This window comes from Mya arenaria, chromosome 12 (assembly GCF_026914265.1).
Source record: "Mya arenaria isolate MELC-2E11 chromosome 12, ASM2691426v1".
Classification (NCBI taxonomy): Eukaryota; Metazoa; Mollusca; class Bivalvia; order Myida; family Myidae; genus Mya; species Mya arenaria.
In genome coordinates this window covers 54,335,900-54,348,061 of record NC_069133.1, presented here as the reverse complement: position 1 = coordinate 54,348,061, position 12,162 = coordinate 54,335,900, and the positions used below count along the sequence as shown (strand labels likewise).

General features: G+C 37.8%; 1 protein-coding gene across 1 annotated transcript in view; it reads right to left on the bottom strand.

Annotated features, from left to right (window-relative positions):
- LOC128211630 (nuclear hormone receptor HR96-like) overlaps positions 1–9,041 on the bottom strand; it is a 31,116-nt gene extending 22,075 nt beyond the window's left edge. Inside the window, exons 1-2 of the mRNA XM_052916617.1 lie at positions 8,958–9,041; positions 3,344–3,438 (exon numbers count right to left, since the gene is read on the bottom strand). Coding sequence (XP_052772577.1) covers positions 3,344–3,421 — 78 coding nt within the window. The 5' untranslated portion in view covers positions 3,422–3,438; positions 8,958–9,041. The remainder of the gene's footprint in view (positions 1–3,343; positions 3,439–8,957) is intronic.
- Between the last annotated feature and the right edge of the window lie 3,121 nt (positions 9,042–12,162).

Genomic DNA, 12,162 nt, shown 5'->3' with positions numbered 1-12,162 from the left:
CTGCTGGTTATGACCATGACCCACTGCCCTCATCTGCTGGTTATGACCATGACCCACTGTCCTCATCTGCTGGTCATGACCATGACCCACTGCCCTCATCTGCTGTCCATGACCATGACCTACTGCCCTCATCTGCTGGTCATGACCATAATCTACTGTCCTCATCTGCTGGCCATGACCTACTTCCCTCATCTGCTGGTCATGACCATGACCTACTGCCCACATCTGCTGGTCATGACCCACTGCCCTCATTTGCTGGTTATGACCATGACCCACTGCCCTCATCTGCTGGTCATGACCATGACCTACTGCCCTCAGCTACTGGTCATAACCATGACCTACTTCCCTCATCTGCTGGTCATGACCAATGACCTACTGCCCTCATCTGCTAGTCATGACCATGACCCACTGCCCTCATCTGCTGACCATGACCATGACCCACTGCCCTCTGCTGGTTATGACCATGACCCACTGCCCTCATCTGCTGGTCATGACCATGACCTACTGCCCTCAGCTACTGGTCATAACCATGACCTACTTCCCTCATCTGCTGGTCATGACCAATGACCTACTGCCCTCATCTGCTAGTCATGACCATGACCCACTGCCCTCATCTGCTGACCATGACCATGACCCACTGCCCTCTGCTGGTTATGACCATGACCAACTGCCCTCATCTGCTGGTCATGACTATGACCCACTGCCCTAATCTGCTGGTCATGACCATGACCCACTGCTCTCATCTGATGGTTATGACCATGACCTACTGCCCTCATCTGCTAGTCATGACCATGACCCACTGCCCTCATCTGCTGACCATGACCATGACCCACTGCCCTCTGCTGGTCATGACCATGACCCACTGCCCTCATCTGCTGGTCATGACCATGACCCACTGCCCTCATCTGCTGTTCATGACCATGACCCACTGCCCTCATCTGCTGGTCATGACCATAACCTACTGCCCTCATCTGCTGGCCATGACCATGACCTACTTCCCTCATCAGCTGGTCATGACCCACTGCCCTCATCTGCTGGTTATGACCATGACCCACTGCCCTCATCTGCTGGTCATGACCATAACCTAATGCCCTCATCTGCTGGTCATGACCATGACCTACTTCCCTCATCAGCTGGTCAAGACCCACTGCTCTCATCTGCTGGTCATGACCATGACCCACTGCCCTCATCTGCTGGTCATGACCATGACCCACTGCTGGTTATGACCATGACACACTGCCCTCATCTGCTGTTCATGACCATGACCCACTGCCCTCATCTGCTGGTCATGACCATGACCCACTGCCCTCATCTGCTAGTCATGACCATGACCCACTGCTGGTTATGACCATGACACACTGCCCTCATCTGCTGTTCATGACCATGACCCACTGCCCTCATCTGATGGTCATGACCATGACCCACTGCTCTCATCTGCTGGTCATCACCATGACCCACTGCCCTCATCTGCTGGTCATCACCATGACCCACTGCCCTCATCTGCTAGTCATGACCATGACCCACTGCCCTCATCTGCTGACCATGACCATGACCCACTGCCCTCTGCTGGTCATGACCATGACCCACTGCCCTCATCTGCTGGTCATGACCATGACCCACTGCCCTCATCTGCTGTTCATGACCATGACCTACTGCCCTCATCTGCTGGTCATGACCATAACCTACTGCCCTCATCTGCTGGCCATGACCATGACCTACTTCCCTCATCAGCTGGTCATGACCCACTGCCCTCATCTGCTGGTTATGACCATGACCCACTGCCCTCATCTGCTGGTCATGACCATAACCTAATGCCCTCATCTGCTGGTCATGACCATGACCTACTTCCCTCATCAGCTGGTCAAGACCCACTGCTCTCATCTGCTGGTCATGACCATGACCCACTGCCCTCATCTGCTGGTCATGACCATGACCCACTGCTGGTTATGACCATGACACACTGCCCTCATCTGCTGTTCATGACCATGACCCACTGCCCTCATCTGCTGGTCATGACCATGACCCACTGCCCTCATCTGCTAGTCATGACCATGACCCACTGCTGGTTATGACCATGACACACTGCCCTCATCTGCTGTTCATGACCATGACCCACTGCCCTCATCTGATGGTCATGACCATGACCCACTGCTCTCATCTGCTGGTCATCACCATGACCCACTGCCCTCATCTGCTGGTCATGACCATGACCCACTGCCCTCATCTGCTGGTCATGACCATGACCCACTGCCCTCATCTGCTGGTCATGACCATGACCCAATGCCCTCATCTGCTGGTCATGACCAAACTGCTTACCAAGCTCTTATTAGAAAGACTGTAGATCGCAAGTGTGTCAACCAAACTTCTAGAGTTGTAAAGATGTGAAAGTTAACAACAATGATGTTCACAGCTTTGTCAACTTTAACAAAATTCGGAACAGCTGCCCAATGTATCCCAACTTAAATGTATATCTACAGTGATTTTTTTTCATGAAATTTACCGCCGAATAATGGCTGTTTCCCCTCGCCGAAAATCATCCAATTTTCCCAAAAAAGAGTCATATTTTCCCAAAAAAAGGTAATCAATTCCCCTCAGAAATGAATAAAAAATACAAATATTAATTGTGCTTTTTGTTTTTATTTCGTAAAACAATGCATTTTAAACACTATGCGAACGCGCAATAATAGCAGGAACCGGTTCGATCCGGGATAGGGCCCAGGAAATAAACCGTTTTTGATCATCATCACCGAGACGAAGGTAATTCGTCTAATGACACTGATCAATTTGTTTACGATTTTCGAAGTTTTGACTTCAACTTTCCGGCAAACAATAACAAATAATAAGTGAAAGCATTACCTTATAGCAAAATGTAACATTTAACTTAAAAGTTTAATCATAAAGATGAGTAGCTCATGTTTTTAGGATAGTAACTGCAATTTAAGAGATTGCATTATGCTGAAAGTACAATGGTTTTTTGTTACTTATGAGTTATGTATGATTTCAGTTTAACTTTGTTTATTGTGTTTTTAAGATCTCGCATTTAATTAACATATAACAAGACCAGAAAGCTAAAATTGCAATTTGTTTGGTGAGAAAGTGATAATGTTTAGGGGTCATTTGGCACAAAAATCATGTTTTACATGTTCTGATGATAGTAACTGTCATTAAAGAGAGTTGAAACAGTTTTAATAGGTGTCTTTGTTACTGGTTATTTTAAATGACCATTTTAATGTTCATTGTATTTTCCCAATTTTGGGAATTAACGCGCTTATTTTCCCAATAATTATTGTAAAGCCACGGGTGGTTTTGAAAATTTAAATAAAAATCACTGATCTATACTGACCTGATGAGATGATTCCAGATCAATGCTCGACTGGCTAGTGTCGTCCTTTCCGCTCAGAGAACTGAGCAATGATGACATTGCTGGTCAATACGTCCCTAGAAAATAGCAAATACGGCTTTACAATTTCCATTCATCAACACATAAAACAATTTTATTGAGACTTCTGACAAATTTCCATCAATTTTTTCATAAGCCTCTTAAGTGATAACAAATTATAAACTGTAGACAATGATGTAAGAACCGATCGCTCCTATCCAATATTAATATAAGCTCACTCTAGCACAAAACCCAACAAAATTGAGGGCAGGTGACCATAAAACTGTTATTACATTTTTTTTTCATTTCTTGCCTGCATATTGTGTAAGCTGAATCCCAATAGGAGAATGGTGAGTAATCTATTTCCACAGGTTATTGTATAAATGCTTGTTGATCATAAGACGATGGGTACCATCTCTCTCATATAAATTAAGACGTCTGTGAATTGGTGTTTTTATGTCCTTTGACTAAGTGCACGATCTCACTTGCTTGCGGTAAGATCTGGCACTGAACTGTTGTAAGCTGTATTGTAAATTATCTAGCATGCTAAGATTGCTATTTATAGCTCAGCCGATAAGAAGATATGAACCACTGATAGTCTGTGATCTTAAATATTGAACATAGGAGGCACTGATGGAACATAATACAAAAATTGACAGAAAGGTGTTATTCAAATGATTTATTTAAAACAAGAGCTGACACTGTAAGTGACAAATGCCCCTAAAGTGCCAGACAGATCATTGAAACAGAAATTAGACTTTTGGATGAACAAGATTCATAAAATCCAGAATATGAGCTTGTGTTAATTTTGACAACTGTTGGAATAAAAGAGCTTGCATAAACTACAAGCATATGAGCAGCCTACTTTCCTGACAAAGTTTAAACCTGGACACAGAAAAACAAAAGCAAGTAGGATGCATGGACGGACAGACAGTACCATTTTAATACATGTATGCCCACCTTCTTAAGCATAAAAATGTAAAATTGATGATATTTTGACTACAGATGCAGACATTCTTTTGTTCTTAAATCATCCACTCTATCCAATGAGCTATTCCACCTTGCAAGCAAAAAACTGTTTCTCTATACCACGTCCATATCATAAATGTCAGAAGGCAATATCTTTGTTTTAAGTCTTCATTTGCAATACCGACTAAGTGTCAGTATGCATCTGATTGGCTGATGGAAAACAGGCCAATAGGTGACCTGTAAAATTTGTGACCTGTTAAATAAATACATGTAGCAGGGTTTAATAAATTCATATTAAGATATTAATTTTTTAGACCTGATCATAAGTGAAAAATAATACAAACATGTAAGCAATGACATTTACTATTTAGACCTTGGAACACCATAAAATAAAATACAGTGTTAATATAAAATTTTGTAAAAAGATAATTTATATGTAAACATTACTTCAAACTTTTTTCTTCTAAAGGAATCTTATTGTAACATCAATTTCTTAAGTTTTTATACAATCCAGCAATCTCTTTATGCTTTATCAGCTTATATATTCATTTAAGGATTGATTTGTGTAAATTTGGCCTTTTCGAATATAATTATCTGCCTTTTGAAATCATGTTTACCATTGGATGAATGACATCTAACTTATCCAAACAGAATGCACCTGGAATGACAGTCATTGAAATTAGACTTTTGGATGAACAAGCCTGAATTCTTAAACTATTGCTTGACATCAAGTTTTCTAACAACAGTGGTCGAAATTAGCACAAGCCCGCAAGCCCTGCTCTGGTAAAATGTCTTCCGGGCTTGCTCAAATTCTGAATTTTATTTAGCAGGGCTTGTTCATAAATATGATTCCATGCAATAAAACAAGAGTTCGGGCTTGTTCATCCAAAAGTCTAATTTCAATGACTGTAACAAGCCCTGCTATGTAAAATTCATAATTTGAGCAAGCCCGGAAGACATTTTACCAGTGCAAGGCTTGAGGGCTTGTGTTAATTTCAACCACTGCAATGAAATAAACAATGACTTAATACTTCTGTGCAGTTCATGCGTTAACGGAAATAAAGTTTTCTCTAAACACTATCTAGACTAAATGTAAATAGATACCAGAAAGTGCCTATCATTATTATAGCTGGTTTCTTTACTTACTGGGTAATACTATCATGTTGCAAATATTTAGATCGTATTACAAAGTTAACACATCAAAAAAACAAATTATTGATTGATTTAATTTCACAAAGTCAAAGATATTACTATAAACATGTATTACTGAACCAAATTGACCTAATTCTCCTGTTCCTGACTAGCATAATTTCACAGATGAATTATTTTCCAATCCTTTTATACCAGTCATTTATTTACGATAAAAACAAGCTTATTGGTCTATATTTTACTGGTTGACACTCATCAATAGATTAAGTTGCTCACTTTGTGGCACGCTTGCATTTAAGGATAAATAATTTGGCTATTTTATGAATTTATTTTTTATTCTATCTTGCAAGTTTGAGCACCTTATTTAATCATAAGTATTGATTTAAAAGTGATTACATGGGGCATTTTTATCTATGTTTCGTGTATTGTATTTTTTAATTGATCAAATGCTGAGTTATAAACAATAAATTCTAACAGTAACAGTATGAATTAAATCTCATTATTTATGAACTGACTGACATGTACATGTACATTTAAAATATTCATGTGGCATTATTTCCTTAAACAAAAGGCCCAAAAGGGCCTATGCTCTACTGGCATGGCTTTTGTGGTCATATCAATCCAGAGCATGTATGTATGGGTAAAAGGCAACCGACATATAGTTTATGTTTTGTGTTTGGGTTACCTGAAAACGTAGCACGTTCAACATCTGAGCCCAGAAAGTATTGTAAGCAGATTAGCTGCATGAACTATTTTAATATGTGCCAAGTAAAAGTCATCCGACAAAAAAAAAATGCTTTCAAAACTGTACTCATAGTAAAAATTTCTGTAGTTTTAAAAGTCAAAAAAAAATTGGTCAAAGTCAAGGGCATCCTAGGACAACATTGATCAATTTGAACAAACATTTACAATCAGTTGTGCTGAGATGGATGTACGAACACACAAAAAGATTTTCAAACCTTTCCAGATTTATGTTTACCAAACCTGTGAACCCTGGGTGTGGCCAGTAATGACACCAGGTGCATAACTTTAAAATTCACAACCAATTTTGTTAAGATGACTGCGCAAACTACAGAACTTAAAGCTAAAAAATGGCCTTTGGGCTTTCAACAAAAACAAGGCAGAGTAATTCACATAATCAACTGCAGAAGCAAAAAGCAAATTGTCTCTCAAAATCCTAGTCTTGCAAATTGTCTCCCTTAACTCTAGACTTGAATTTACATGTACATGTAAACTTGGCTAAAAATAGAATTCGCTCATGCAGACCTGAATAGAAAGCATTTCTTTAAAACTTTCATGGCCCATAATCTAGGCGTTCATGGGCGGATCTTGCTGGTTTTCGAAAGGAACCAAGCTCTAATGGATATCTAGATACTGTACAAGTTTCATCGAGATACAATCAAAAATGAAGACTGTATCGTGTTCACAAGCAATTGTTTACAGACGCACGAACGCACGACCGCACGGATGCACATACTACGTACACATTACCATCGCATAAGCTCTTCTGGCCTTTGGCCAGTAGAGCTAAAAATTAAGCTTTTATATTAAATCTCCTTGTATTCCTTTCTTTCTAATATACAACCAAGCAAGCAAAAGTCAGTACCAAAAAGTGTTGTTTTTTTGTTATCCATTTTCGTGCTAAAAGAGATTCGAAAAGCGTAATTGAAAAGAGCATAACATGTCAACCAAGGTAATTATAATAATCAAAATATCTACAAATTGTTGATTTTTAACGAAAAAAACATCACAAGTTCATCTTTCGATGTATTTCGCTTTTTTCGTACAACCAACAACCAAATGTATTTTCTGTTATGAAATCTTCACACAGCCTTGACAATTTACTATCACAATACACTTAGTAACTGATTTAATGAAGCTATAACTCCTGGGCAATTTAACTTTCATGACAAAACACCATTTGACTTCAAACAGAGCGGACTCTAAAAGTGCCTACACCAAGTAAGTTAGAGTTCATTTTCAGTGTGGGAAACAATTGTGCCATGTGACACACAAATTGTAACGTACAAACAGGAAGTAGGGCAAAAGAGCACAAATCAGGTAAGTTATTTACATATCTCTACGTTATTAACTCGCTCCTCAATTTAAGACCTATTGACTGCAGCAATTCAAAAGCTTTCCGAAAATGTGCATTTACTCTTTCAGAACTTTTTGAGAACATTCCATCAATGTAACTTCTCCTTGTAGGTCAGGTCCATAACAACCATGCTTGTTGCAAAGCTGGCAGAATAAGCGATTCGTATTCAAACATGTACTGTAGCTCCCGATGACAGGCAACACATGGTTTTGCGTGATACATCCAAGTCTACACAGAGTCTATGCCTCTTTAGGTTCTTACAAAAAAAACAATGTTATAATATATTTCAGATGATTGAAACACATTAATATGTAAACATAATTGTGTCAAACAAGTTAAGAATTACACCATAAAACATTAGAAATGTGTATGTTGACATAACAAAACATTTAACGAGTGTGCACGTTGACATTTCTACAGTACAACTTGTTTTACAATTTAATTTAAAATCTAGAATATTCTCTAACATCGAGAGGGCAATTTCAAAATACTTGCAACAAGTATTTATTTATTTATTTTGAGAAGTTTTCAAAACCATAGGGCAAATGTGTTTGTTGACATGCCATGATTCTTCAATATTGCTTGTACGTTCTCAAAAGTAAAATGTTCTGAAAGACAATACACTCATTATCCGAAAGCAGATGAATTGGTGCAATCGGTTAGCTTGGTCTCAAATTTGGGAGCAGGTTAATTAAGTAGAAATATCCAAATAACTTAACTGATTTGTGCTCTTTTGCCCTATTTCCTGTGTGTATATTACTTATTTGTGTGTTTCCCTGCACTGATTTTAGCGTTCTTTGGTGGATGAGAATCTACTCATTTCCATTATCTACTCCTTTTCTAGTAGTCAGGCTGAACAGAAGTAATAGTCTTCCGAATAATTTTGTACTTGACAGCCTCAAGATAGGGGTACATGACAAATAACAAAATGTTTTACAAGTACCCCTGGACACTTATTATTGTGGCTGCCCCTACTGTTATCGGTACAACACTACTAGAATGTAATGAATGTCCAAATCCTCTAACACACATAAATTTGGCAAAGCGGTGTTGCTGGAAATTGTCAAAATTTAAGGGCGTCAGACCTTTTTGCAACGTTTTTGATCATTCAACATTCCAGAATATGTACACCAGTATGGTCTCGTGCATCAAACTTTCAAAACAATCACATGAATAACAGTGACAATAATATGTACACCAGCACTGTCTATTGCAACCAAGAAAACAACAGAAATGAGAAACGAGAAAATAACAACTTTGTGATATATACATGTACAGTACTAAGATTCTGATTTTGGTCGACTTCTAATGTCAGCTGTAAAATTTAATGTTATACTATGCACCGTATTAAATGTGACCTACCTATAAAGTACAATGTAGAGTAAAGTTTTTCGATCTCATTGCTCTTAAGAAACAAAATATCGGTCGACATGTACGACTTCCCTGTAATGAATTTTAACCCTAAGGAAATTTGGATACAAGAAAGGTTACATTACACCATTACATAATGGCCAGTCTCTGTTCGTATATAATACGATTTTGGTGAAGCCCCGGGTTTTTGAATCCCAAGTCCCACAATCATCACCAAAATAGCTCCTTTGTTGTTTTTTTCCCTTTTAGATGAGTTCTTTGAATTGTCCAAAACAAAATAAACATTTTCCTTCAGCGCCTGTGGTATTACAGTCAGTCCACCCTCCCCACTTAATAAGATCTCAAGGCTTAACAGTCAATTCAGAACATTTAGCATGAACCCAATTCCTACAATTAGAACAATGTATGCATTGATCACTACTTCAGTCAACAGCACATATAGCACAAGGAAACTCATCCATCATTAATGATTTCAGAGTGTAAAGTTCTATTAATTTGGACTTCTTTAATACTTACAGCAATAACTTACCTTTTTACTCGCGATTGTTATTTATGAATCTTCAAATGAAGCCGTCAATTTGTGTGAAAATCACCCGCAATTATAAATGTACACGTAATGCGGTCCTTTAATGCGTAATTATTATGGTATTTACTCAACACGTTTCACAGAGCCGAAAAGGGTTTACCCAAATTAACACACTTTCGATAATACCAAACTGACCCCCAAAAAACGTGCCGCTACTTTGTGGGGTGTCATATACCGGGTGATAATTATGTTGTTTTAAACATCGCCTGATTTTGTGTATTTGGTTTGGTCTGGTTATTATTGTCCATAAGTAAGCTAATTTATCTGAAGATGAGAACTTCGCTGTTTAAAAACTTCTTTTTTCAATTTTCATATAAACAAAAATTAAAAATTGAAAGCCCTGAACTATACTGTAGATCTAAGTTAGTTCAAAAGAAAATGATTTTAGCGACATTTTCGACCTATTTCAAAGGCAATGTTTCAAGTATATTCCAAAATACTTTCAAATGCTGTTTATTGATCTAACATTTCCATAAGAATATAAATGCTATTATTTGAATCCAAATTCATAATCTTTTTCATAATACAACAACTAATAAGTTATTTTTACCTGCGTTAAATCGTCTTTCGGTTGGCGAAGGGAGACAACTATTTCACTGACATATTGTTTTAATTCAATTGAACAATAAGTAAATATTTTCATGAACTTTTTCATTTTTATGAGTGTGTTTTAGTTATATGAATATTATGAGATCATCATTAATTGGAATAATTGTTTATTTTGGAAGCTTTTATCTGTCTTTCGGTTGGCGAGTCGCACGCGGAATTCGATCTCGAACACTGAAATTTCAACTGCCTATTACATCATTATATTTTAATATTTTTCTCTAAAATTTTGTTTGGTAATGTATTTGTATAATATCAATACAAAAACAATAAAATAAATGCATTAGAAGGCGTCTTTCGGTAACTTTCATGCGTCTTTCTGTAATTTTATCTCGAATTCATCACCATTACCTGCTTCGCGCTTTATTTTTTTCATTTCATAAATCTCAATCATCTATCAAGTTAACATCTCTAATTATGCCAGTGAACCCCGGTGTTTAAGTAAAATAAATGTCCAATTTTAAGAAGCAATTGCAGGGACTACTATGATTTTAATACCTTAATTTGAGTATGGATAATATCATATTTGGCTACCTTACCAAATCGGCCCATCCTGTAGACATTTCGGACTTAATATTAGCTTGATTCTTTTCATTATATCATTTGTTTTCATTACTGTTGCCTCAAAAATTCACAGTTTAGCTTATCCGAGTACAACATTGATATTTGTTTGCAAAACTGCACACCTGGTCTTAATTGTATTGCTGTAGCTTATGCAGAGCCTTATCATACATTCAGGTGTCTTTGTTTAGACTTTTTATTTTACATAGTGTTGATCCCGAACGCCATCTAAAGGCCAGAAGAGCATATGCGATGGTGCGATATCTGTCGTCCGTCCATGTGTCCGTAAACGATTGCTTGTTTACACAATAAAGTCTTCATGTATTATCCAACGTTTACCAAACTTATACAGTACAGTAGGAAGTAATCCTAAGAGTTCGGTTCTTTTACATATAAACCAGCCAGATCCGTCCATGCATGACTGGATTATGGCCCTTTAAAAATGGCAGAATTGCTATAATTGACCGCATGAACAAGATTAAGACATCATTTTTTTATCAGATGTTTACCAAACTTTTACATAAGCTAGATATCCATAACAGCTCACTTCCTTTGGAAAACCAGCCTGAAATGTACATGCAAGACTGAATCATGGGTCATGGAATTGTCAAGTTTGCATTAATTAACTTTTTAACATGATAGTCTTAATTTATTATCCGATGATTATTTACCAAACCAGCCATATTCAGCTATGCATAGCTTAATTGATCCAGATAGACTTTTTATATTACATAGTGCTGATCCCGAACGCCCTCTAAAGGCCAGAAGAGATACAGTAGTAAGATACCTATGAGACCCCGAACGCCCTCTAAAGGCCAGAAGAGATACAGTAGTAAGATACCTATGAGAGCTCGGTTCTTTTCCAATACAAGCCAGATTTGACCAAGCATGACTGGATTATTGCCCTTGAAATTTGCAAAACTGCTATTTGTCAGCTTAGCTTGTGAACACAATAGCGACTTCATTCATTATCCAATCTTCGCCAAACTTATACATAAGTTAAATATCTATGAGAGCTTGTCTCCTATCTTAAATCAGCAAGATTTGCCCATACATGTTGATTGAAATTGTCAGAATTGCTATAGTTCAGTTGCCTACAGATGTCTTATGATCTTCATACAGGGAGTAACCAAATTAGGCAGGCCAGTCAAGCACAGACCTTCTTGTCTATGCCTCTTTTTGCAACTGTTGGCAGATCAAGTTTTATCAGCATAATAGCTTGGGAATGGTTTAATTTAGGGCTTTAACATTTCAATGGTAGGTCGCCCTTGACCAGCACATGGCCTTTATTGTTTTAGGTCAAATGTATTATAAACACTGTCCGGGTAGTAACTCTTAAATTAATTGGTATAGAACCTTAAACTGTAATTGGTAGGTTGCCCTTGAACAGTTGATGGTTTCAGTAGTATGTTGCCCTTGACTAGCAAAGTCAACAGTCAAACA